This window comes from Chinchilla lanigera, unplaced genomic scaffold, assembly GCF_000276665.1.
Source record: "Chinchilla lanigera isolate Chin_1 unplaced genomic scaffold, ChiLan1.0 scaffold00019, whole genome shotgun sequence".
Lineage (NCBI taxonomy): Eukaryota > Metazoa > Chordata > Mammalia > Rodentia > Chinchillidae > Chinchilla > Chinchilla lanigera.
Window position 1 is genome coordinate 23,523,398 of NW_004955420.1, and position 27,120 is coordinate 23,550,517.

At 53.0% G+C, this 27,120-nt stretch overlaps 2 protein-coding genes across 2 annotated transcripts in view; both read left to right on the plus strand.

The window, feature by feature from the left end:
* The first annotated feature begins 10,913 nt into the window (after positions 1–10,913).
* On the plus strand, positions 10,914–22,273 carry LOC102003660 (cytochrome P450 2J2-like). The gene is made up of 8 exons (XM_013513341.1): positions 10,914–10,930; positions 10,993–11,177; positions 11,672–11,845; positions 12,417–12,577; positions 13,727–13,859; positions 14,312–14,499; positions 20,668–20,809; positions 20,939–22,273. Exons 1-8 carry the CDS (start codon positions 10,914–10,916, stop codon positions 21,277–21,279), a joined length of 1,341 nt encoding a protein of 446 aa, XP_013368795.1. The 3' UTR covers positions 21,280–22,273.
* Positions 22,274–25,727: 3,454 nt separating this feature from the next.
* Parl (presenilin associated, rhomboid-like) overlaps positions 25,728–27,120 on the plus strand; it is a 32,658-nt gene continuing 31,265 nt past the window's right edge. Inside the window, exon 1 of the mRNA XM_005383356.2 lies at positions 25,728–25,917. Within this exon, the coding sequence (XP_005383413.2) occupies positions 25,793–25,917 (125 nt within the window). The 5' untranslated portion in view covers positions 25,728–25,792. The remainder of the gene's footprint in view (positions 25,918–27,120) is intronic.

The window sequence follows — 27,120 nt, forward strand, 5'->3', positions numbered from 1 at the left end:
CAACAGAGGGCAGCGGGGAGACGGCCTTTGTGGTCTTCCTGCTCAGGCTCACTGTTGCGCACGACACCGACTTCTCTTCTCTGTTCTTACATCTCTTGGTTCTCCTGCCTGTCTCAGCCTGCTTTGCCCCTAAAGCCCTTCCCTGGCCCCTCCCACAGCCTTTTCTCTCCCTGTGAGAAGTCTCACTCCCCAGGGTGCAGTGACTCTTCCCCTGGCCTCTCTGGGGGGCTGGCTGCAGTGGGGCATCGCCCAGGCAACTCAAAGCACTGTCTTGGTGCTGCCCCTGACTTCCCGGTCTTTAGGGCAGGCGGCCTTACGCTCATCTTTAACTCTCTGGCCGCTCAAACATTTGTGGCTTGTTTTTTCCAGTGCTGATCCCGGGGCTTCACACATACGGGGCAAATGCTGTGCCCCTGAGCCACACCCCAACCCTCTTCTCTCCAGATGCAGTCCCCTCCAGGTCCTGTGGGTCACGGTCACGCCCTCTGTCCCGACACCCTCGCTCAGGCCCACCTGCCTGCCTTCTGGACTGTAGTTATAACCTATTAACTGGCCTCCTGCCTTTAGGGACCTGCAATGGCACCTGCTATTGTCAGATACCAGAAATCCAAATCGGTTAAATACGTCACCCTCCAAAAATCTTCAGGGGTGGCTGCCTAGAGAATGCCCCATATTCCTAATCCTGACAGGAGCATGCGTTATCTGCTCCAGCTGTCCTTTTCTATGCAATCTCCCTAAAAGCAGACCAAATTTTTTTATGCCTTTGAGTCTTCCTATTTTCTCAGCTTGAAATTTCTTAACTCTCTCTTGTCAATCAGAGCCATGATTTTTTCCTTTTTTTTGTTTTTTTAACAACTCAGTTCAAATACCCTGTCTCCCACAAAGCATTTCCTTTTCCAGCCAGTTTCTCTGAGTTCCTACACTTCGTTGGCACATCGATTTTCAGGCTTACTTCCTTTTATTTTGCATATTATACTGAAGGATTTTCTCATGGTTCTGCTCTGAACATAAGCTCAGCGGCAGTAAATTGTCCTTTTTGCATACCTTGTAATCCCTGGCTTCAGTGTTCTGCTTTACACATAAGCGTGTTTAATCTTACCACACTGTTCAGCTCACTTGGGTCAGCTCTGTACTGGGCTCTCAGCGAGTACTTGTTAATATAAATCAGAGTTGTAGGCGTTCTTTTATCATGGCAAAAAGGAATTTAGTTGTTTCGAATAGAAAAAAAAATGTATGGAATGATTCAGGAAATCCAAAAAATAAGAGTGCCCAGCATTCGGGAAGTGGCTTTGTGATGCTGAGATGGCCCCTTTCCTACCCCATTGGATCGATCACCTAGAAACGGCATAGCATCGCAGTAATGAACCACAGGGCCACAGAACAGCTGCTGTGTGGTTGGCTGCACTCTTTGGGACCATGTTTCATTTAATAGCATTTTTTCTGATTATGAAAGTGAGGTGGCCAGGTGTGATGGCACACGCCTGTAATCCCAGCACTTAGGAGACTGAACCAGGAGGATCACTGTGAGTTCAGGGCCAACCTGTGCTACATAGTGAGACCCTGTCTCCGAAAATATTAAAAAATAAATAAAGTGGTGTGTGCTTACTGTACAAAATTTGGAAGAATTCAAAAAGGCACAGTGAAGAAATGAAATAATTTCCTGTAGCACTATTGTGGTGAGATGTTATTTTCCAAAGATAACTGCTACAGGGTCTCCCATCTCATATGTCTCCCATTTTACATGCTGTCATTCATACAGTGTAACCTGGTCACTGTCCTCATCAAGAAATGGAAACCAGGCATGGTGGCACAGGCCTGTAATCTCAGCATTCTGGGAGGCCAAGGCAGAAGGATCACAAATTCATACCCAGCCCCGGCAACTTACCAGTATGTTGTCAAAAAAAATGAAAGGACTTGGAATGTAGCTTAAGGCAAAAGCTCTGGGTTCAGTCCCCAGTACTGGCAGAAAAAACTGGGGTTCTATTTCTCCACCCCTTTGGACCTGGGTGAGTCCTGAGACCACCTGGACCAACAAAATGTGGTAGAAGTGATAGTGTGCTAGTTCTGTGCAAAGCTCTTGTGTGGCCTAGTAGCTTATACTTACTGTCTGTTGGAAGGCAGCTGCTATGTAATTGCATCTATCCTGAGACCACATACTGTGAGAAACACAAGCCGTAATGGAAGCCCCAGGAGACTGAGACGTTATGGAGAGAATGTAGCCAAGAAATACTGAGCCATCAAGCTATGAATGAAGAGGCCATTTTGGAAGTGGAACCTCCAGCCCCAGCCCTCCCAGCTGATGCTACAAAGATCAGATGAACCACCCAGCTGAGCCCTTCCCAAAATAAATGTTCTTTTTTGTTTTTGCTTTTTTTGAAATAGGGTATCACTACACATTAAGGCTGGTCTTGAACTCACTATTTAGCCCAGGTAGGCTTCAAACTCACAGCAATCCTCTTACCTCAGCATTTCAAGGGCTAGAAGATTATAGGCATGTGCCACCATTCCTGGTTTAAAATGTTCTTTAAAGCCACTACAGTTGGGCTGGGCATGCTGGTGCATATTCATAATCTCACCACTAAGGAAGCTGAGGCAGGAGGATCACCATGAGTTTAAGGCCAGCCTGGACTATGTGGTGAGTTTAAGGCTAGTATGGACTGCATAAAGAGACCCTGTCTCAAAAAACCACCCCCCCTCCCCAAAAAGGAACCACTGCATTTGGCTATACTGCATTATTGAAGTTCCCATCACCCAGAAATAGCCAATGTTAGGTTGTCACAGTCTTTAGCTTTTCTTAAGCATACACATTTTGCTTTAATTATCAAAAATAGTATGCATGCTTTTTGTTAGAAATCCATTATTCTATAAAGGTAGAAACTGTGGAAATACATCTTAATTATACTCTGCAAAAGTTCTATTGATGACTTTTTTCCAGGTTTTTAAAAATACATAGTAGCATTATCCCTAGACCAACCTTTAAAAACAAAACTAGGATAACTTACATATCCAATTCATATGCTCTCAAGATATGAGCATTTATTTTCTCATGCCATTAAATATTTGTCAGAAACATTTTAATGATTTGACATTTCTTTGTAGACATCCATGTATTCAGAGTATTTATTGAGCACACAGGTAATGGCAGGCATGATTCTAGGATAGTACAGTTTTATGTTTTATGAATAAAACATAATCATCCTGCCCTGTGGAGTTTACATTCTATTGGGAAAAGAGGCAAGAAATAAGATACAATATATAATATATTAGGTAGTGATAAAAGCCAAAAAGAAAAAAGTAGGAAAAGGGATATGAAAAATGAAACGTCAGAGCTGGCACATACCTGTCATCCCAGCACTCGGGAAACTGAGGCAGGAGGATCTCCACAAGGTCCAGGCCAGTCGGACCTACAGAGCAAGACCTTGTCTCAAAAAAAGAAAAGGAAACTAAAAAAAAAAGACTAGGGGGGTCTTTTTTTTTTTGACAACAGTAGGGATTGAACCCAGGGCTTTCACATGGAGCTACATCCCCAGCCCCAGCCACTTTTTTTATGACAGGGTCTCACTGAGTCACTAAATTGCCCAGATTGGGCTCAAACCTGTGATCCTCCTGCCTCAGCCTCCCAGAGTACTGGCATTATAGGTATAGTTTATGGAGAGTGAAATTTTAGAGGCTGGGCAGAGCACGTCTCACTGAGAAGGTAGCTGTTTATGCACTCACTCCTTACATGACCAGTCCATTTTTGATGGTTATCAAAGTGGTTTCATTTTTCACTTTGGCATGTTGTCTTCAAGTATGATTTTTAAGGTAATTTCCACGTCACCATTTCACGCACTCCCAGCTCATCATTATTTCTGAGCAGCTAGAACAGGCTGGCGGCACAACCACAAGCCACACTCCAGCAGTTTACCGTGGTCCACAGGGGATGGAGTGAGGCTTCAACTCATACAGCCATTCACAAACCCAGCCTCGCTGCTTCTGGTCACTCTCCCAATTGCGGCTTGGGTTCTCCGCTGGACCCGCTGAGCTGGGCCGGTGGATGAGGGAAGAGAGCATGAAATGCCGAGCACAGAATGTTTGGTACGGGCCAGGCCTAGAGAAGCCACATACGCACCACCTCCCGTGGCTTCCGTTCAGTAGAACTCGGGTGCCCTGTCCTCGACACCCTCAGTAGGACCTTAGTCAGTCTTCTCAGTCATTTCACAAGGTAAGAATTCTGTAACACGTTTTGCAAATGAGGAATCTTGTGGTGTTTGTCGTCTCAGGCCACGCTTCCAGTAGGTAGCGACTCACAGAATTCACGCACAAACAGCGTGTCTCATGACTTTGACTTTATTTTCATCAGGAATGGGTGCATGGACCAAGTGGTCTCTAAGGTCTCTTCCAGCTGTAATTCTTTGGCTAGTGTGAGCCAATAAATCTCACCTGGAAAGCCTGGCCCTTGCTAACCTTGTTTGAATATTTATCCCAGAACTGTGCCTGTTGCTCCCAGCTCCCAGGAGGAGACCCGTAGTGTGTAAGGGGACAGCATCACCTCTCCTCCCAGCATCCTCTCTGCCTCCATGTCTGCCTCTGGCTTGGTCCAGCTCCCTTGCTGCCTCTCCAGGGACTCAGGGCTGCTGACTGAGGAAGTGCCCGGACTCCCACAGCTCTGGCGCCATGTCTTCCTGCAAGGGGCCCCATCGCCCAGCTGGGACTGGCCCTGGACCAGCCAGATAGGAGCGTGGGCTCAGAGACACCAACCTTGCCTTGAGTGCTTGATTTCTAGGGCTGGAGGCACTGCCCTGACCTATGTTTTGTGTTCTCCATGGAGAATCTGGTAGGCCACAGTCCTGGGGCCACTGTGACTACTGGCCAGAGGCAGTGGCCCACAGGGCGGCGCTGGGCATCTGCTCTTGATCTTGTCCTCATGGCCCTCCCTCCCACCCTGCAGGAACTGCGGTTACCCCCTTCTGCCTCCAGTCTTAGGGGCTCCCACTCACTCCTACCTCACAGCTTCTCAACACCCTAGCCCCTCGATACTTTTTTCCTCAGTGTATTTCCTGAGCATTTTCGGTGCCAGCCACTGTGCTATGTAGTGAAGAGCAAAAGCAGACAGAGGGAACTGACATCCCACAGGAGACTTTAGATAATTCGTCTCTGTCGCCCTTTCTTGCCCTCCCTCCTCCCTGGTGCCTTTGCCTCTGTTCTGCGCTAGCAGCAGACCGAGGCACCCAGGAGCTCCCACCCCTGGGATGCTGTCTGGACCGGTTCAGCCCTGTGTCCTCCAGAGACACTCTTCCTCCTGGATCTCGGAGCTCTCCATCCCAGGGGTGGTAAGGTCTAAAGGTCTAAAGTAAGGATGGGGGCTCAGTGGCCTCTCCAGACCAGCCCCAAGGGTGCCCAGGTACCAGGCTGCTCTACCTAGCCCACCCAGCTGCCTCACGGGACATGGGCTACAGCCTCACAGTGGTCAGAAGGTTCTGCCTAGAGCAACCCCTGGGGCCATGGTAGGAACATGTCCTCCGGGACAGTGGCAGATGACCAAGAATGCAGGGCCACTGCCAACTGCTGCAGTCACTGGCATTCACATTTAGAAAGCAAACGACGTTCAGCTAAGAGAAGGGATAGCTCAGGGAGACACTAGGTATGACCAAGCTGTGCCTTGAAGTCACCCACTACAGCCGAGCTGTGCTGTGCTCACGGAAAGACCCTCCTCCTTTGGTTTCACTGCTTTGCCCTTGACCAGCGTCGGGAGTTTGGCAAAAGCTGTTGCTACATCTTCCATCACACACCTGCTGGCCATGCTGCCAGCCGCATCATAGTCTGAAAAGAAATCTGTCGGAACTTGGCAACAGGCAAACGCTCTGCTTTTCAAGCATTCTGGGACACGTCGCCGCTCTCTTCTTGCTTTTGCTGGAATCTCAGGCACTGTACATGTGTTTATCTTTGTGTGTATGGTGGTTTTTTTTTTTTTTTTCTGCTTTCTTTGTAAGATTTTGGATCTTTCTTTTGACTAGCTAGTATGTTTACAGAATCTTTAATAATCGCTGCCATAAGTTGTGTTTTGGGTTAGAGGAATATGCTGAGTACCATAAAGACATCCTTCTGGGTGGGCCATTCATTCTACCAACCCCATAGCTCTTTGAAGGCAGAATCCACTGGACACGGGTGCATCTGTGGGGCGAGGGGTGAGGAGGATGTTTGTTGGCTGCCCTGCCCTTTGCCACATGCATCAGACCCTGCGTCCCTCCTGAGCCCCGAGATCACACTCTGGAGCACAGCACGTGCCCAGTGTCAACGCTGAGGTTGCAATTCCACCGGAACACTCAGCAGAACTCTAGGTATCCTGCTCATCACCAGCACCATTTCCCTGTCTGCACAGCAGGAGACTCACAGAGTTCACGCAGAACGCTCGTGAGGCGTAGTCACACCAGGTCACTGGGGAGCGAAAGAAAGCAGTGTCAATAAGATGTGCAAACCAGGGCCCAGTCCTCCCCCGGTCCCTGCCCTGGCCGCCCGGATGTGGTCTCTGAGTCAGCCCCTTCTAAGCTGAGCTGTTAGGGATTCCTGGGCCTCCCAAACCTCCCTAGAAATAGCTACTGTCCTTTGGAGACCACATAATGTACAGAGGCAGCCAGGCAGCTTGTATTTGCTTTGTGTTTGTTTGTTTTTATTCCGGTACCAGGAATCAAACTCACAACCTTGCACTTGCCAGGCAGATGCTTTTGCCACTGAGCTAAATCCCCAGCCTCTCAGGCAGCTTGTATTTGTTCCCAGGTCTCCCATGAGGCACTGGGCATATTATGCAAATGAAACACGAAGGTAAGAAACAAACCCCCTCTCGGTTCAGGTGCGTGGAGATAAGCTTGGGGATCTCTCCTGCCTCACCTCTCTTCGCTTCTCTCATTTCTAGTGATCTCTGCATCTCCACGCTATTTCTTCTCCCCTTCACAGAGGGCCTGATGGTCCCTACTATGAGGGCACGGTGTTCGGGAAACGGCCCCTGCTGTGTGGCTAAGGCTGTGACGCACAGCCCTTGTCCAGTTTCTCTGGGGGCTGTGGAAACGCCTCTCCCCAACAGGGACCTGCAGGCACAGGAGCAGGAGGAGAGGGAGTGTGTCAGGCTCCAGGAGGGGTTTCTAGGTGCAGCGCCAGCCTGGGAGCAGCCTAAGGCCCGGAAGAGGGGTCCCTGCAGCTGGATCAGAACCTCCAGGAGATGCCGGGCCTGCTTCTGCACAGGTGTGTTCGCTCAGCCCTTAGGAGCCTTCTGCCAGGCGGGCGGGTCCATCCCAGCCGGGAGGCTGCTGTGGAACTTAGACAGTAGCCCTGGGTTTGACTCACAGCCTGCCCACCTTCTCAAGCAAGTGACCCTACTTCACAGTATTTCAGAGAGAAGTAGTTTAGAAATTCAATGTGATGGTAACTCCTACAGGGAAGAGGCTCAGCCAAGACACCTGAGTGGAGCTGAGTTATTCCTGGGGGCACGCAGGAGAGGGGTCTGACTTGTGCCCATCCTTGGCCCACAGTTCTAAATAGGACATAGGCAGGCCTTGGTCCAGGTAGTGGTAGTCTCTAAAACCTCTGTGCCCCCTGCCCTGTGCCGGAATCTACCGCGCTGGCCCAGGGTGCCAGGTGTGCCTCCGTTCTGGGAGCCAAGTCCCGCCCTCAGCAGCCGGAACGCTGTGACCCTTGGGCGAGGGAGGGAGGAAGCCTGTCAGAGGTCGACACGCTTGGAAAGGTCGAGCGGGCAAGTATCCCGCTAGGGCGACAGATTTCTCCGTCTTACAGAAAAAGCTTCAGACGCTTGGCCTGACTTGGGGGAGGCTCTGAGAAACCTGCCTGCTTCAGATAGGCAGAAGAACCCGAGTGCAGTGTGGAGGACATCATAGGCAGAGGACGGGTGCACCTTTCTGTCACACCTCCGTCTCCAGGTCCTGGTGGTCATCATCTTGCACCTGCCGCCGCCTTCTTCCATGCTGCAGCCCCCACTGAGCCCCTCACGCCCACCAGCGCCGCCCATCCCAGCGCCACAAATGGCAGCTACGAGTGTGCAAACTGCCTGAATCTGACTGAACACGGGAGCTGTGTGTGCAAGGCACGTCAGCTGCGAACCATCCCTGGCTCGAGTAGCTCTTAGTGCAGGGGTGACAGGAGGCGGGCAGAGAGTCAGCTGGCACAGAAGGGCCACTGAGCAGGAGCTCTGGCATGAGGCACACGCGTGTGCACACGAGGATGCTGTGTTGTGGGGCGGGGCCTCATGGGCCACCAGCTCCATAGGTGAGTCAGAACTTTCAAAGGCAGCTCCAGACTGAGCGATCGCTGACACCATCATACAAACCCAGGGGAAGGGAGGTGTGGAGCCGCCGCTGAGCTGGTTGTGCTGTGAAAAAGACGGGGTGGAAACCCCAGGTAGGTAACAAAGCCTGGAAATCTACCCAGAGCAAGGCAGAGCACTGTGGGGAAAGTGGGTGTGTTTGGAGGCGGTGGTTAGGTTTCAGAGACCTGTGAGGTTGTTTTCTTTTTGTGGTACTGGGAGTTGAACCCAGGGCTTTGCGCATGCCCAGCAGGCGCTCTGCCACTGAGCTACACCCCAAAACATCATCATCATCACGATCATCATTATTAATTTTGAGACAGGGTTTCTCTAAATTGCTAAGTTGCCCAGGCTGGGCTCGAACTTGCAATCCTCCGGACTCAGCCTCCCAGAGGGCTGGGATTACAGACATGCACACTGAACTAGGCTCTTCAGCAATGTTTTGAGGAGGGAGGAACATGACTTGGAGAGGGGAAGCCAGCCTATAAAACCAGCAGGCAGCAGTGTTGTGGAAGTTACACAGCACTATTTGTAGGAACATAACCCGAGCACATCACCCCCCAACACCACCTCGTCTCATAGCCTGTGACACAGCTGGGAACCCCTGGAGGAGGAGCCACCGGGGAGCCTGGGGCAGAGGCGGTGCAAGGGCTTGCAGCGACCCTCTCTGCACAGTAGTAAGGTCCTGTGCACACAATGTGCAACTCACCATTTTCACCACCTTGAGCGCACGGCTCAGGGCCATGCAGGCGGCGCTGTGCAGCTGTCGCTGCCATCCACCTTCCAAGCCGGGGCTCTGTACCCCTCTGGCACGGGGGCCCCTGGCTGTGTAAGCCCCCGTGGAGAGGGCTGCCACTGTGGCCGATATTCTCCCTGTGGGTTCCCTGAGCCCTGCCCACGTGCTCATCTCTGCCCACCTCTGGGTTACACTCTCCTCAATGCGCCCAGCTGCAGGGTGGCCTCTCTCTGCTGCCGGGCACTGGCCTCATCGCTGTACGGACAGTTGACCAACATGGTATCTCCCATCCCCATCACACAGGTGAGAAACTGAGGCAGAGGGAGGCAAAATAACTGGCCCAAGATCAACTAGCACTGGGATTTAGACCTGAGCAGTCTGCTTCTGGGACAGCTGACCTGCAAAAAAAGGGTCCAGACCCCGGGGACCCAGGGCAGGTGCGGGGCCCACGCTGCCCAGGCTGGAGCAGGTGTTGACGAGAGGCTGGGGGACAGCAGGTGGGGACAGCAGGGTGGAGAGTAGTCGTGTCCAAATGGAGCAGGGTGTCCCCGAGGAGACATTGCCACGGCCCGTGATGCCCTGTGCCCCCTCAGCTGTCCCATGCAGTCTGCTGAGGCCCCTCGCCCCAAGCAGGAGGTGAAAGGAGCTGCCCGGGGTAGAGTTCCACAGGCCAGAGGTGAGGCTGATACAGCAGTGAGGGTGTCCCGACATGTCCCCTGCCGGGAGCCCCGCAGCACGGTCTGGGTGTGGCTGGTGTGACCAAACGGATTGTACTCCCCTAGGAAAAGATGCCTGGGGTTTGAGTCTCTCCGTGACTGGGCCGAAAGGACGGCATAAAAGCCAGGGCAGGTAGAAGGGACAGGAGAGCAGCCAGGTGGCGCTGGAAGCAGAGGGCAGGCGACACGACAGGACCACGGAGATGATCTCTGCTCTGCGGGCTGGCCTTCCTGGCTGGCTCCTTCCTGCTCCTGAAGCTTGCTGCCTTCCACCGGGAAAGGAGCCGCCTTCCCCCTGGCCCTGTCCCCTTCCCCATCCTCGGCAACCTGTGGCAACTAAGCTTCCGGCCGCACCCAGGGACGCTGCTCCAGGTATGCGACCTGTCCTCGAGCTGAGGCCCTAACGGGGTGGACAGAGTCCCCGCCCCCTCTCAGCCTGGCACAGCGGAGGTGGAGGAGCCCAGACCCTTGTAGAGGGGGCGGATCCTCGCCCATCGCTTGCCAGCCCTGAAGCCTCGAGCCTCTGTTTCCTCACCTGTCAAACAGGGCTGAAGCGGGACGCAAAAGTGGAACATTAAAAAACAGACAGAGCCAGGCGTGGTGGCACACACCTGTAATCCCCGCACTTGGGAGGCTGAGGCAGGAGGATCGTTGCAAGTTCAAGACGAACCTGGGCTACAAAGTGAGCTCAAGGCCAGCCTGAACTGCATAGTGAGACTGTCTCAAAAACAAAAAGAAAAAAGATGGATGTAAAGACTGCTCACAGTCTACCTAAGAGCACGCCGAGAGCCAAAGTGCACTGCAGATGCAGAAAACTGCATGCGACTCCAGGAGAGCACTATCGTGGCCTAAAGGCACTTTCTGCCTCAGCCTCGCCTGCAGTGCAAAGAGCACTGTACAGACAGCCAGGCCTGTCTTTCCATCTCTGTTGTCTAACTGCACGCTGAGGCTGAGGGTGGATGCAGGTGACACACACGGAAGCCCACCTGAGGCAGGAAGCCCACCCAAGGCACAAAGCCCGTGAGCACTGTGGCTGCGTGTAGCTGTCCTTGTAAAGTGGCAGAACACAGCCACTCCGGGACAGAGGGGCCCAGGGAGCAGTGATCCGGCTTCGGGCCGGCCTGGGGGAGGGGTGGGGTGCTCCAGAAGGTGTCCCCGAAGGACGTGCATGTTGGGTGTGAGAAGGTGAGGGACTCACGTCCAGAGGAGGGTCCGGGGGGTGGGGCGGGTGGATCTGTCCTCCGCAGCCTGCCGCCCGCCCGTCCACAGCTGGCTGAGACCCACGGCCGCGTGCTCACCGTGTGGGCCGGCCCCACGCCCGTGGTGGTGCTGAGCGGCTTCCGGGCAGTGAAGGAGGCGCTGGTCTCGAACTCAGAGCAGTTCTCGGGCAGACCCCTCACCCCGCTCTTCTGCAACCTGTTTGGAGAAAGAGGCGAGTCTCACCTCTGCCCTCCGCGTGCTCCCCGTAGTGCTCCTAGGTTCCCAGGAGGCAGGTGGTGACACGCGCGGAACAGGGCCCGGCCCAGCCAACGCCCCTGCCCCCCAAGTGTCCTCCCTCCCCTTCTTTCTTTCTGCCTCCATTTGCTCTTTTTTTTTGCAAGTGAAGCTTTTGGTTGTATTGTGACCGCAGCACAGCGAAGGGCCCTATTTTGTCGCTATTCGCTTCCTTCCCGGCCCACAAGTGATTTGTATGTTTAATTAATAATTTTGCAGTCTCGGGGATGAGCTGGGCCCACTGCATGGTGGACAAGCGCCCTCCCACTCGCTACCTCCCCAGCCCCGCTGCCTCCTTCTTGTGAGGACATTTCACAGGGACACCGGACGGGGCTGGGCAGGGCCGATGTGAGGCCCCGGGACCACTCACCCCGCCGCACAACGCCCCCCACCCCGCGGAGAGAGCAGGGGCTGGGGGCGGAGGGGGCTGGTGACCGTGCGCCCCTCCACTGCCCACCTGGCGCAGGGCTCATCTGCAGCAACGGGCACAACAGAGACGCTTCTGCCTGACCACGCTCCGCGCGCTGGGGCTGGGCAGGCCGGCGCTGGAGCTGCAGCTGCAGGACGAGGCGGCAGAGCTGGCCGAGGCCTTCCGCCGGGAGCAGGGTGAGGAGCAGCCCCTCAGACACCCAGGGCTCACCCAGGCTTGCAGAGGAGGCTGAGCCTGCGGCGCGTGTGGGCTGTGTGTGACAGCAGGGGCATTTTGAGCCGTGCCAGCAGACTGGGAGTTTCTCCGGGGTGGGTGGACAGAGGCCCAGGATGCCCAGGTCACTGGGAAGCCAGAAGCCCTGCTTCTCTATCACATGGGAAGGGCCAGCCTTTCACACCTCCAGGCTCCTGCACCGGCTGCTGGCCCTTCTGCAGCGCCCGCACCCAGACCCCTCCCTTCTCTGTGAGTAAACACCGCTCCCCCTTTCCCACCCGGCTGAGGTCCCCTCGGAAGTCCTCCCTGGGTCCCAGGCGCTGCTGGTCTCCCGCCCCTTTGTCCCGAGCTGTGCCTGCCTGCCCACCTCCCTGAAAAGCCCGCCCTGGAGGAGCTCAGGGAGCACTTGGTGGGTGCAGGATGGGCAGGGAGGGAGCCGCGGCGGGGCACATGGGTGACCACAGCCAGGCGTGGGCGAGGCTGGGCCCGGCTCTCTGTGCCCGCTGTCCCTGAGCCCTGCCCCTCTGTCCTCAGGTAGAGCCTTCGACCCGCAGGTCCTCCTGGTCAGGTCCACGGCCAGAGCCATCGGGGCCCTCGCGTTTGGCCATCGCTTCCGCTCGGAGGAGCCCATCTTCCAGGAACTGACTCAAGCCGCCGACTTTGGCCTGGCCTTTGTCAGCACTGTGTGGCGCCGGGTAACTGGCATTTGGGGGGGCAGGGGTACAGGCCATGGCACGGCTGGGGGCCAGAGGTAGGAGCTTCAGCCAGGGCCTGCCAAGGAGCATGCAAAGCGTGGAAGGGATAGAGGCTGTGAGGCTAAATGGGTGTTTTTTGTTTTTTGAGACAGGGTCTTACTATGTAGTTTATGCTAGTCTTAAACTCACTATGTAGCCCAAGCTGACCTTGAACTCATGGCAACCCTCCTGCCTCAGCCTCCTGAGTTCTGGGATTTCAGGCATGCACCACCCTGCCCAGGCCATTCTGGGTTTCTCAGGTGCTGATGTGTTCACAGCACCAAACCCCCTTCACTGTGGTCATTTAGCATGGGTCGGGGGTAAAGCAGGTTGTGGCCTCCAAAATAAAGATTGCTTAGCCAGCAGCATCTTAGCTAAGCCCTGAACATGATTGATGTGAACACCGCTATACTTTTTGCCTCGATTATGTTGGGGTTCCAGATGAGAGGCAGCCTGGGTTGCCCACGTCAGATCCCCCAGCCTACTCTGGTGCCCTTGGCACAGCTCCCAGCTGCCCTGACCCAGGGGCTGGTGCCTGAGTGGGCCCTGGGGATCCCTCTTCCCCACAGCTGTATGACTTGTTCCCCTGGGCCCTCCGCCACCTGCCGGGACCCTACCAGGAGCTGTTTAGGTACCAAGAGGCTGTGTGAGGCTTCATCCGCCAGGAGATCTTCCAGCACAAGCTCAGGGCATCAGAGGCCCCCCCGGACTTCATCAGCTGTTACTTAGCGCAGATCACCCGGGTGGGCCAGGCACGGCTGCTGAGGGAGCAGGAGGGCCGCGCTCCCGGCTGCACCCCACGTCCAGGCCGTGGTCTCCGTTCTTGTCCTTTGACTTGATCTGCAAACCCTGGCTACCCTGGAAGCCTGGGTGAAGAAAGGGTTTTCCTCCCTGTCTTTCCCCAGATTGGGGCTGGCTTCTCCCGACAGGGCAAGCCTGGGAAGCAGATGACCTGGCTACTATCGGGGCTGGCACGCAGGGCAGCCCCCAGCAAAGGCCAGCGCAGTCCTGGGATTCAGACCCTCCCAAGGGACCTGAGCCCCACAAGTCTTGGGCTCAGTTAGGCTCTGGTAGGAGGGCACTTTCGACCAAAGCTGCTCCCCCTACCAGGCTGTGGATGACCCAGTCTCTACCTTCAGCGAGGAGAACCTGATCCAAGTGGTGATGGACCTGTTCCTGGGCGGCACGGACACCACCCTGCGCTGGGTGCTCGTCTACGTGGTCCAGCACGGAGCCGTGCAGGGTGAGGGGCCCTCGGTCACACCCCGCTGGCTCCCCTGCCGTTTACACCCGCTGGGCTTTTGGACTGAGGGCACCTCCCCAGTACATACCCTTCACTCTGCTCTGTGGCCCCAGGGCTGGGCCCTGATCTCAGCTGTCCACAGTCAGCGAGTGTGGACAGCTTTGACCCACACAGAGGGGGCTTAATTCTCAGCCTGCTGCTTGCAGCGTGACCTTGGGCGAGTTCTTCCCCACAACAGAGAGCACCGTGCTGTGGGATAAGGCTCTGTGGGTGCGGAGCACTTGCCACACATGAGGCTCAAATCTGGGCCCTTCCTCTGCCCATAAGGGTCACGGGCAGGAGCAAAACCTTCCAAGTCCTACACTGAGCAGGGGTGGCAGGTGGGGTGGGGTAGTGTGACCCAGGGTCGGGAGCCTGAGTGCCAGCTGGGACCCACGCTGAGCCATCTGCAGAGAGGGTGCAGCAGGAGCTGGATGCGGTGCTGGGCACTGCCCCGACCGTCCGCTACGAGGACCGGAAGCGACTGCCCTTCACCCGCGCCGTCCTCCACGAGGTGCAGCGCCTCAGCAGCGTGGTGGCGGTAGGCACTGTGCGCCAGTGTGTGACATCCACCAGTGTGTGTGGTTTCTACGTGCCCAAGGTAGGTGGCCCCGGGAGTCCCACTCCCAACCCACACCTGCAAGAAACACCCTTCCAGCTGCTGCAGCTTCTGCCGACCTGCCAGCTCCCTACCAATCAGTCCTCTATCTCTCTATCATCTATCTATCTATCTTCTATCACCATCTTCTATCTTCTATCATCTATTGATCATCTATCACTACCTTCTGTCTATCATCTATCTACTATCTTCTATCTAGTATCTATCATCTACCATCTACTATCTATCTATCATCTATCTATCTTCTATCTTCTGTCTATCTAGTATCTATCTATCATCTATCTACCATCTATCATCTATGTCATTAGGAATGGGATGAGGGTTATATAGTAATGCACTCACTGGTGGATATTTTAAAAGTTTCCTACTGTTCACAGAAAACCCTTGCAGACATGTTAATGTACCCTTTCCCAAACTTCGTTGTTCACATATATTTTATATACTAGTGATTATGCTACATTGATCATTCTGAATCCTTCATTTCACTTAGCACAGCACTCAGACTGTCCTACAGCGATGGTTCCCAAGCCTCCAGGTCCGCTGTGACCCCCGCTCTGGGCTCCACCCCATCGTGTGTCTGGCTGGGGCCTGACCATTGGCCTTTCCCACAGGGTCCTGCTTTGGTTACTGTGGCCCAAACCACTGCTCACATCATGTACTGCCTATCCCATGTTCTGCCAAATAGGTGTTTTTGTGGGTTCTGGTCCTTATCGGTGAACATATAGGCCATTTGCAATTTATTTGTTTGTTCTTATTTCATTTTAACTTTTTTTTTTTTGAGATAGGGGCCTGCTTTGTAGTTCAGGCTGGCCTCGAACTCTCTATGTAGCCCAGCTTGGCCTTGAATTCACAGTGACCCTCCTGCCTCAGCCTCTCAAGTGCTGAGATTACAGGTGTGTGCACTGTGCCCAGCTTTTATTTCACTTTATAACACCAGATAAAGACAGAAAGGAAGAGAGTTATACAAAAATATTTAGGTTAAAAGCAGCCTCTTAAACCGGATGTGGTGGCATATGCCCGTAATCCCAGTACTTGGGAGGCTGAGGCAGGAGAATTGTTGCCAAGTTTAAGGCCAACCTGAACTATACAGTGAGACCCAGTCACCAAAAAACAAATAAATAAATAAATAAAATATGTAGGTCAAAAACAACTATTATGTATGTACACGAAACTTGAGTTGAACTTCTTTAGAGACGGGCACAAAAGGAAATCCCAGGTATGCCCCTCTTTATGTAACAAAAGGAGGCACATGTATATGGAGAGAGCTTTGGCTTATCACATTTTGAAACATTAGTATGAGGGTCACCTTTCATAAAAGACTTTCAAGGCCCAGCACATAATATATTGTACAGTGCCTGAAGTAGGAAATTTTTTTTTTTTTTTTTTTTTTTTTTTTGAGACAGGGTCTCGCTGTGCAGTTCAGGCTGGGCTTGAGCTCACTTTGTAGCCCAGGCTGGTCTCAAACTCACAACGATCCTCCAGCCTCAGCCTTCCGAGTGCTGGGATTACAGGCGTGCGCCACCACGCCTGGCTGAAGTAGGGAGTTTTTAAAGTTGCAGAAATGTTCTTGAGAATGGCAGTGGCTTCTTATCTCACCTCTTCATTACTATCCATCCCCGCTCCAGGGAATTGAACTCACGACCTCACGCTTGCCAGGCGGGTGCTGTGCCGCTGAGGTAAATCCCTAGCCGCACACCTCTTCATTATTCAAAGTATCTTTATTGACTGAAACACTGACTATCTTAGAAGGGACACAGACCACATTGTATATTATTATTATTTTTTTAAATTATAAGTTTAGGGGACCAGGGATATAGCTCAGTGTCACAGTGCCTGCCTGGCAAGTGCAAGTTCATGAGTTTGATTCCTGGTACAAAAAAAAAAAAATTATAAATTTAAATGGAAGTATTTTAGTCTTTAATGATAAAGAAAATCGTATAAAACTTGGACTTCTGACAAGCTTTGTTTGTATAAATTGACACTATTATTACACAGCCAAGCAAGATGGGGCACTGCTCAGCTTGGGACAGACAAATGTCAATTGTCAGCAACAAGGGAGATATTCTTTCCTCTAAAAACATGTTACATTGTATCATATCACGTCCATCAACACATCAACGCTTTCTCACACATCTGGAGCTGACTCTTCAAATATTTTAGTTATCATCTAAACGTATGCACAGATTTTTAAAAATTAGATACCTAAATAACAGTGTATATATCGAGAGCCTTTCTATTTGATATTCCCACTTCTAAAGAGCTTCTTTTAAATTTAACTGCAGTCGTATCTTTATAGAGAAGTTCTTCTCGGGGGCTGGGGATTTAGCTCAGCGGCACAGCGCCTGCCTGGCAAGCACAAGGTTGTGAGTTCGACTCCCGGTACCGGAAAAAAACCAAAAACCACAAAAAAGAACAAACAAAAAAAAGAGTTCTTCTCCTGTTAGCACAATTCCAACTTTGTATACACACAACAAGGTCAAATTTCTTACGCATGGGGATACAGCTCAGTGGCATAAGCGCCTGCCTAGCAAGCGTAAGGCTATGAGTTTGATCCCCAGTACCGCAAAAAAAAAAAAAAAAAAATTTCTTATGCCTGAAAATATCCTTATACCCAGAAATAATTAACTTAAAACACAAACAAAATAGAAATGTTTAGGAAGTTACTTCTCAGCTGGTGCTTCTCTTTGGTATTAAATGCAGCTTATAAGGGACTACGGTTATTTTTCTGTTTTTTTGTTTGTTTGTTTGTTTTCCGGTACTGGGAATCGAACTCACGACCTGGCGCTTCCCATGCAGGCACTGTGCCACTGAGCTAAATCCCCAGCCCCTTATTTTTCTGTTTTAAGGCTCAGTGTTTTGTACTGATGCCTGCTTTCTGCCTTCTGCATAGATGAGATGTCGTCCATGACCCCAATGAACACTGAAGTTGACATTTCTTTCCTTGTATAAAAGTTTAACATAAAATTGAGTGCATTTCTATGTAAAGCCAAAATAATATCTTTGAGGCTTCTGGGGCTGGGGCGAGCCTTCTCCAGGTAGGTTTCCATGCAGGGCTTTGACACAGCTGGGTGACAGCACAAGAATTCCTGCCCTTCGCCAAGGGTGGCTGTGTGCTGAGGCTCCGCGCAGAGCGTGTTCTCACTCTAACACCATGAGGCACCTGGTGTTCAGTACCATTGGCTGAGCTAGGCCAAGCCTGGGTCCATGATGCTGAACTAGTTACCTCCCTGCATGCAGCAGCGGAAACAGCAGCATTTAGGGCCTCACGGCCTCCAAGACTCAGGAAGTCAGCTGCAGCTTAGCTGGACCAGGGTGCCTCAAGGGAGCAGGGCTGCGGCCTCACCTGCAGGCTCCACTGGGAGGCTCGGCTTGCGGCTCCTCACATAGATTCTCCGGGACGCACTTGCTCTTGGGCTGCTGGCTGGAGGTCATGCTCAGTTCCCTGGCACGTGAGTCTTGGCATAGGGCCGCTCAAAACACGGCAACTGACCTCCATCAGGGAGACAAGCAGGCCAGCACCCCAAGTAGAAGCCTTTGTAAGCTAATCTCTGCTGTGACAATGTCACACCTTCACCATACTCCATTTGCTAGAGGTGAGTAACCAGATCCTGCCCTGCCTCAGAGCGGGGATTCCACGAGGGTGGGAATAGCAGGAGTCAAGGGGGTTTGGGAGCATTTAACAGGTCACCTCTCAGGGCGCGGAGGGGGCAAGGTTCCACTGTAACGGAAGCCAGATGGAGCCGCTCATGCCGGTGCTGTGCTGCAGGTGTGCAGAGGCGGTGCCTGGAGCCCCAAGGTTCTCCTTAGGAAAAGGTGTCAGCTCTGGCCTGATGCACTGCCGGTCTGTCCTCCGCGAGAGCTATAGTAGTGCCACGTGGCACACGAGGGAAGCAACAGGGAGCGTGTAGCCCCATCTTCCCTTTCATGCCAGTCTTCATTTGGTGCTTGCCGCTCAGGCCCAAGGCAAACTCAACTCCACAGCCTTCCAGGATGGCATCATGAACTCTGTCAATTGATCAAAGTCTTGATTCCTGCTTCCTCTTCTTTTTTTTCTTTTTTTTTTTGAGACAAGTTCTGGCTATGCAGTTCAGGCTGGCCTTGAGCTCACTTGGTAGCCCAGGCTGGTCTCGAACTCGCAACTATCCTCCTGCCTCAGCCTCCTGTGTGGGATTACAGGCGTGTGCCACCATGCCTGGCATGCTTCCCCTACTTTCTCTTTCATGGTAACTTAGCCATTAGGTAGGATCACTGTCACTGTGATGGATTTGCAAGGGCAGGGAGACTTGACCCTCGAGAGCTCCCGTACCTGCTGGAACACACAGCTAGGAAGTGGCTTCACTCAGTTTCACATTCATGGTTCTGTGACTCCAAAGGTTTTGCTCTTTGCACCACAAATTGCTCCAGAAGTGACTCTCTAGGAAAGCCAATGAGCCAATGGGTTAGGTGGGGGTGTTCTGCATTGTTCATTGGTTGGCCAGAGTGGAAGACACCGAGCTGTCCTTGACACTGGTTGGCCACCAAGTTCATAGGTGTGTGATGTGTCTCCCAGGAAGTGGGAACAGGACCAGGGTGGCATCAGCTTGTCTCGCTTCTGGCACAGCAGGTTGTGTAAACCCTGTGCCAAATTACGCCAAGTTAAAAAGGTGGGGACCAGGCCTTGACTCTGTTTTGTGCCATTTGTGATTGGAAATATCCTTATTAAGAGCCTGATCCTGCCAGTTGGGTTGAGGAGTTGCTCTGTGAAACAGGCTGCAGGGGGCCATTAACAACCTGGAATCAATACCGAGGTTTTACAACTTTGGAGACAGACAGCTGCTGAAAGAGGAATCAAAGCTTGACAGTGGATCATTAAATGTTACAGATATCCCTAAACTCTCCCCAACCGTTTCATCAGCAATGACAGCAACCGTCCCTGATACAGCGGGTCAAGCCCAGCTCTCCTCAGACTATTGCACTGTGAAATTCAAAGTGCCATTTACCGGGGAGCCAGAAGGCACCCAGCGGGCAGACGGCTTTGCTGTCTGGGGACAGGGAGGCCCTTGGTGTGCAGATAAGTCATGTTCTGAACCCTTCCCAGAGCTGAGATCTGTCAGTCACTTTGCAAGGAGGCAGAAGATCACCCTGAACAGGAAGGAAATAATTCTGGAGGGAACCCAGCATCTTTGGCAAGGGCCCCATCGTCTGAAGTGATTGGTACGGATTGCTGAGCAGGCCGGGGAGGCAGTGCCGCGGCAGAGCACATGCTTAGCCTGTTCAGGGCCTTGGCTTCTATCTCTGGCACCACAAGGGGGGGGGGGGTAAAAAGAATTGTTACCATGCAGGGTGTACTTAATTCCACATGGGGAAACCGAGGGTGGGGTGAGTCCCTGGAGTATAACGGGAAAATATGTAGGAACTCATTCCGCCTCTGTCCCTCTGCTTGCAGCCAGAGTGACCAGGCCTGGGTGTCACGTCAGTCTGATGGCTCTAATCTGGCCCCTTGAGCTAGCAGCACTGCACAAAGTGGCTTCTGGAAGTATTTACGGCTCGCTTCTGCCCTCTTTATCGGCTCTTGCTTGGAATGCAGGCTTCAAATGCTGCTGAGATTTTGTTTGCTTTTTGCTTTTGTTTTAAATTCCAAACTATCTTTGTCAAAACCAAGAACCCTGTAGGGGGCCCCGTGGTTTAATTCTATGGCCCTGGGTAAGTGAACTGCAGTAGAAGGCCTTCCCAGAACCTGGTGCAGGGACCGGGACTATAACCAGCCCCCTCCTTGCTCCAACCGTGGCCTCCTCGTGTAGTTTCCAGTCAGCCCAGGGCCCCAGGGCAGGAGCGGAGCTCACCCGATAGCAGCCTCCGGCTCCTTCCTGCTCCCTGATTCCTCAGCTCCTTCCCATGGCTCGCTTCTCCACAGGCAGCTCTCTAAGTAGCTCTGCTTGTCTGTCTGTCTCTCTCTCACGTGTGGGTTCCCACCAGCCCGAAGGGTGTGATGCTGTGACCTAGAGGGAGGCCCCCTTGGGGCTGCCTGCTGGACACCCCTAGCCCCAGCCCCTAGCTACTGCCACCAGCGCACGGCACTGGGTGCTCCAGGGTCCCTTTGGCCAGGGTTTGGGCCAGGGCCGGGGCTGGGGCCTCTGAGGCTCCCTGAGCTGCACCAGCTTCTGTTTGCAGGGCACCGTCATCCTGCCCAACCTGGCCTCTGTGCTGTGTGACCCTGAGCGCTGGGAGACCCCTCACCAGTTCAACCCCGGCCACCTCCTGGACAAGGATGGAAGCTTCGTGGTGAATGAGGCCTTCCTGCCGTTCTCTGCGGGTACGTAGCACCGTGCTGGGTGCTGGGTACTGGGTGCTGGGTACTGGGTGCTGGGTACTGGGTGCTGGGTGATAGGTGGGATGGTGATAGGGACAGACACAGGCAGCTGCCACCCCTGACCTTTTCCAGGACATCGTATGTGCCCGGGGGACCAGTTGGCCCGAATGGAGCTCTTTCTGATGTCTGCCACACTCCTCCGGACTTTCCGGTTCCAGCTGCCAGAGGGCACCCCGGGGCTCAGCCTGGAGTACGCCTTCGGGGGCACCCTGCAGCCCCAGCCCCAGGAGATCTGCGCAGTGCCCCTCAGGAGCAGCTGCAGCCCCAGCCCAGGCCCCAGTGGGGAGGGCCTGTCGCTGGCTGGAGTCTTCCCCAGTCTCCCTTGTTCCCTGCAGCCGGAGAAGAGGACAGACGGGGGTTCACCCAGCTGCCCTGCTCATGGGCTCCCTAACACAAGCTCTGGGTGGCGGTAGCAAGGGGACCTCTCAAGACTTCCACAAAGGTAGCTCAGTTCTCAGGTTAGATTGGCAGGGAAGGATCACAGCTTTCGTTAGGGTTGACATGAAATCAATTTGCGTGGTTCATTCGGTGAATCAAGCCTCACAAGACAGCAGCTAAGCAGGTTCAGGGGGAAAAGGTGTTCAGGCAAAACTGTAAATACAATGGGTATTTACAGACTCTGGATGCTGAGGATTAATGAGTTTAAAAGGGGGGGGGCAATCGGGCATCGCGGTGCAGACTTGTCATTTCAGCACGCTGGGAGGCTGAGACAGGAGGATTCCAAGTTCAAGAGCTACCCTGTCTCAAAAATAAAAAAAGACTGGGATGTAGTTCTGTGGAAGGCCCTGCGCAAAAAAAAAAAAAAAAAAAAAAGAAAGCAGCCTATTTTTTTTCCTGCTCTCTCCTGCCCTCTTCTGGCAAAAGTGAAGAAGTGCAGGCAGGCAGGAGAAAGATGGCCCCAGTCCATCAGCGAAGCCCGCTGCCAAGACAACTGTTCCCAGCAGCTCTTCCCTCGGGGACCCTTCTACCTTCCCAGAAGGGCCCCCTAGCTCTGTTTCCAGACAAGTCTTACTTATTAAAAAGGAATAGCTTGGGCTAAGGAATGCAAATGAGATACCACTACACACCGTTCAAGTTGCTAAAAGCAAAGCCCTGACAACCCCGAGAGCCCGAACAGGTGCGGGAAGCTGGAACTAACCCTCGCGCACCGCCGCTGGGGAGGTAACACGGCACAGCCACAACGGGCCTTTCTGTGAAAGCGAGCGTGACGCCACACAACACAGCCGTCCCAGCCCTGGCTGGTGTGACACAAAGAAATGAAAACACACGTTTGCACACAGGCATATTCATAGGCATCTATTTCTGTCATATTCTTGAAAAATCAAAACTGTAGGAATAAGTGGTTGCCAAGGTCTGGAAGTGGGGTTGACTAGAAAGGGACATAAGGGAACTTAAGGAGTTAGATCTGGGTGTGGCGATGGTGTTATGGTTGAAACATTGTGTCAACTTGAGTCTAGAAGCTTAACTAAGTAACTCAGCAGTTCTACATCCTGGGGTGCAAAGGACAGTCCTTACTGCTCTAGGATGTTGTTCATTGTGTCAGCTTGAGACATTTAAAAGTTTAACTAAGTGACTCAGCAGGGGGCCAGGGTCCTTACTTTGTAAACATCCTTAGCCTGTAGAAAGAGGAGGGCACGGAGATGGTGTGTGGGCAAGTAGCCAGTATACAATATAAGGGAGGGAAAGAGGCTTGTCTCCCACCCCTGTTGCTCTTGTTGCTTTGCTGTCTTCTGCCGCCTTAAACTGTTGCCCCTGTGCCCTGCCACTCTGCCTTGGAGCCAGCTGATTACGGACTGAACCCTCCACAATCTGTGAGCTAAATAAACCTTTCTTTCCCTAATTTTGGGAGTCCGGTATTTTGTTTCAGCAAGGAGAGAAAAGTAACCAAGACAGATGGTTATATGATTGTATGTATTCCATAAAACTCAATACAGCTGATGCTGGGTGTCGTGGTGCACACCTGTAATCCCAGCACTCAGGAGGCTGAGGCAGGAGGATCATTGCAAGTTCGAGACTAACCTGGGCTACAATGTGTGAGCTCAAGGCCAGCCTGAGCTGCACAGCGAGATGCTGTCTCTTTCTCCTTCCCGCTCCCCGCGCCTGTTCGTGCCTGTCACTGAGCCCAGCCGGAAGCCAGGTGGAGTCCATTCATGGGGCTCCGAAAAGTAAGCTCCGGTGCACCTGGGGCAGCGCACGAGAGGGACCCGGAAGGGCCAGCCAGGAGTATCCAGGCACATCCCAGCCCCAGCTCCCTGGCCCAGGTGGCCCACATCCACCCGGGCCCTATGATCTTTCCAGATTTCTCGCCACCGATCACCTTGGACACATACTTTTTTTCTACCAAGACCTCTCTCTGCCCTTTATCTACGGCAGCTCCTCAGCACCACTGATATTCTTATCGCTGCCTCTTCTTCACCAGAGTCCTAGGGTTCCCTCCCAAGTCCCGCCATCATCCTAGTGACCCCAAGTTCTTCAGACAACCCTGTCTGCATCCAGGACTCCGCTTCGGGGCTTCCTCATCTTCATTTTCCTTTGCCTTCTGCCTTCAGCACTACGGCCACACCCAAGTTCTTGTCAGTGCCTAGAGAAGCATCCTCCACCCCCAACCCCACAACTGTGTGTTCACAGCTCCTCACTGTGCCTGTCGCAGTTTCAGCTGTGCTGGTAGAAAACACAAGACTTGGGGCTGGGGATTTAGCTCAGCGGCAAAGCACCTGCCTGGCAAGTGCAAGGTCGTGAGTTCGGTTCCCGGTACCCGAGAAAAACCAAAACCAAGGAGAAAAAAAACCACAAGACTCATGGGTCAGACATGTAGGGTAATCCATCACTCACAGCAAGAGCATTCGCCAGATGATTGGAATTTTTCTGCTGGCTCCTTGTGTCCCAGTTCCCATGGAGCACTGCGAAGAGGGCTGGATGACATTTGCATACTCAGTGGCTGAGCTGTAGGAAAAGCATGTTGATTTAGGAGCCAGAATCTTTTATGAGTGATTTAGGAGCCAGGAGCTTTACACATGCCTATGGGCTGTAGAGTAAGACTATCTCTTTCTTCCAAGGCTACATGCAGATTTGCCTTTTCCTTTGGTGGAAAACAATATAGTAAACCAGGCTGTTCGCTGGTTTACTATAAAACTTATTGTAAAACAAGCAAGGAGTAGTGGTACAGGTCTGCAATCTCAGCACTTAGGAGGCTGAGGCAGAAGGATCTCCATGAGTTCGAAGCCAGCCTCGGCTACACAGTTAATTCAAGGCCAGCCTGAACTACAAAGCGAGACCCTAGCTCAAAAAACCTAAATAAAAGCCAGGCATGCTAGTGCATGCTTGTAATCTCATCACTCAGGAGGCCGAGGCAGGAGGATCACCATGAGTTGGAGGCCACCCTTGGCTATATAGCAAGTTCAAGGCCAACCTGGACTACTTAGCAAGACCCTGTCTCAAAACAAAACAACAACAACAAAAAACCCTAAATAAATAAATACAGTGCTTCCTTGGTTCACAAACTTAATTCTTTCCATGATTCTGGTCACAGATTGGTTCCACTGTAGATAGATAGATAGACAGATAGACAGGTAGGTAGATAGATAATAGATGGATTCCTAAAGCTCAGTCTTCTTCAGTTGAAGTGTGAGTCCACCGTGTGTTTCCGTGCATCTGGCCCCTGGTGTCGTTACGGTGGTCCTTGGACAGAACAAGGGAACTTGAGGAAACGTGCTGTGATGCTTGCTGAATTGTGATAAAGTTTTTTTTATCTTTGACCCAGGAGTCTCCTGTCTTTTGCCAGCATCCCACCTTTTGGCTTACAAACAGGATAAAATCAAATCCTAGTCTAAATACCTATGACATAGTCAAAGTGAATTTAGTTTCTCAAATAATTCATGCCTTAGGGGACATTACCTATGCTATCCTCTGTGTAGAACATTTTAGTATGTCTCTTTTTTCTCTGCCCTGGGAAATGAACCCAGGGAGATCTGTCTGTCTGTCTGTCTGTCTATCTAGCTATCTATCTTTTTGTCTTTTTGAGACAGGATCTCACTGCAGTTCAGGCTGGCCTTGAACTTGCAGCAATCCTCCTGCCTCAGCCTCCCCAGTGCTGGGATTACAGGCATCCACCCTCATGCTCGGCCTCTCAGATATAATTTAGACTTGTTTAATAAGTGTTTGTGGAACGAATGTGGCATTATTGCAGGGATATGCATAAAACAGTATGCATACACAAAAGAAGAGCAGAGAAGTCAGAGTGGAGGTGTGGGAAAGGCCTCTCCTGGGACCCTTGAAGAGCTGAAGGACAAGCTGGTTAGGCAGTTTGAGGACGTGGGAGGGGAAAGGCGGTGGTGAGAATGGAGTATAAATGAGGGATGGTGCCTTTGAGGACGCGCCACTGACTTAGCCCGGCTGCAACTAGATCTCGCGGGGTTAAGCGGCAAGAAATAAAGGTGACCGACAAGCAAGCAGTCTGGATTTTCACTTCAGGCTTGGACTTTGTGTTAAAGATAGGTGGCACATCCTCCACGAGGGAGGACACGAAAAGAGGCAGAAGAAATCATAATTTAAGAAAACTTGTATTGGTTCCTGCTGGGAGCCGGTGTGTGAAGAGGCCGATCAAGTGCCTGGTACGTGGCATTACTCAATAATATCAGCTTCCCTACTCTTCTTCCTCATGTTCCGCATGTGCAAGGGGGGTGGAGGCCAGGCTCCTCTCCCCAGTGGGGTTCAGGTCGGGGATCCACGGCGGCAGCAGAGCTGCGATAGAAACATAGTCCCGCATGGGAGCCGCGCATGCGCCCTCTCGCCTGGCCTGGCCTCCGCTCCTTGGCGCGGGGACGCTCTAGGAGCTCCTGGGCGCTCTATGGTGCTCCCTTCGCCCCGGAAGTGGTTCCGCCGCTGGGGGTGGTCAGGTCGGGCCATGGTGGGGCCGAGGTTGGGAAGATGGCGTGGCGAGGCTGGGCACACAGAAGTTGGGGCTGCGGCCCGGCGTGGGCCCCGCAGGTGGGCGGCCACGTCTGCGAGGAGCTCAGCGCGGCCCTGGCCCCGCCGCGGCTGTTCGGACGCAGGTAATGGCCGTCGCCCTCGGCTTCCCGCCTCTCGGCCCCGGAGCTCCGGCCGCGCGTCCTCGGGGCTCGGGCTGCCCCGCCGCGCGCCCTTTCGTCCTCGGCCGCCGCCAGCCCCGCCGCTCTGCTTCAGCCTTCGCTCAGTTCTCGCGTCTCGAGGCGCCGCGCTGCCTGCGCTGGCCGCACGGTGACCGCCCCGCCGGCCGTGCGGGAGCCCGCGCTTTGCCTTTGCCACCGGGAGGGACGTGAGCGGAGAGGGCGAGCCCCGGGAGACGGGCTGGCGCGCTCTTCGTCCTGCGCGGTAGTGCTGAGCTCTTCCGAAGGGAAGCGCTCGCCCAGCAGGTGGAATGGCAGAGCTAGTGGCCTAATTATATATATATTTTTTCTTTTGGTTTTTTTTTTGGTCTTTTTGAGACAGGGTCTCGCTATGGAGTTCAGGCTGGCCTTGAGCTCACTTTGTAGCCCAGGCTGGTTGCGAACTCGAGCGATCCTCCTGCCTCAGCCTCCCGAGTGCTGGGATTACAGGCTTGCGCCACTACGCCCGGTTTAGTGGTCTAATTATAGAGAGTAATTTCACCGCACCACTTCCCCTTCTTAGGGAGTTGAGAGAGCAGCATTCTGCCTCTCTTGCCAAGTCCTAAGAATTCCTGTTGAAGAATTGAGACAGTGGAACACTTGGTTTCTCCTTGCTCTGGGAAGACATCCACCCTTGCTGTGGAGGAGAAGCTGTGTGAAGACCGTGGTCTGTCAGCGTTGGCTGATTTTTCTGTGAGGGTTGTTCTCCATCGAGAGAAATCCGTCAGCGTTCTACGAATCGGATGTGTACTGACTTTTACATCTCATCCAGATTCTCAGCCCTTCCCAGTTTCTGACTTGGTTAGATGGGTTACTTAAGATCCGCCCGATGGTATGGAGAAACCTTGAAATGTTTCTCAACACCCGGGCTAGCCGGCTGTCAGTGATTCAGGCTTCAATATGGTGGAACCGTTGCCTAATAGCACGACAGTCACCCATCAACGGAAGGCCGAGGTTGGAAGATGGCGAGTTTGAGGCCGGCCTCCTGGGCGACATTGTGAGACCCTGTCTCAAAAGACAAAACAAAGAAAAGAGTCACCTGGAGTGTTTATGCAGTATGTTATTTAGCAGGTCACACCCCAGTCCTGCAAAATCAGAATCAGGAAGGATGGGAGAACTGGAGGAACCTGT

Excerpts from the sequence above, each read along its gene's own strand:
- LOC102003660 (XM_013513341.1), top strand. Across the intron at positions 11,178-11,671 it reads CAACCTGTTTGGAGAAAGAG|GACCGTGCGCCCCTCCACTG; the intron begins GCGAGTCTCACC and ends GAGGGGGCTGGT. Across the intron at positions 11,846-12,416 it reads GGCCTTCCGCCGGGAGCAGG|GTAGAGCCTTCGACCCGCAG; the intron begins GTGAGGAGCAGC and ends CTCTGTCCTCAG.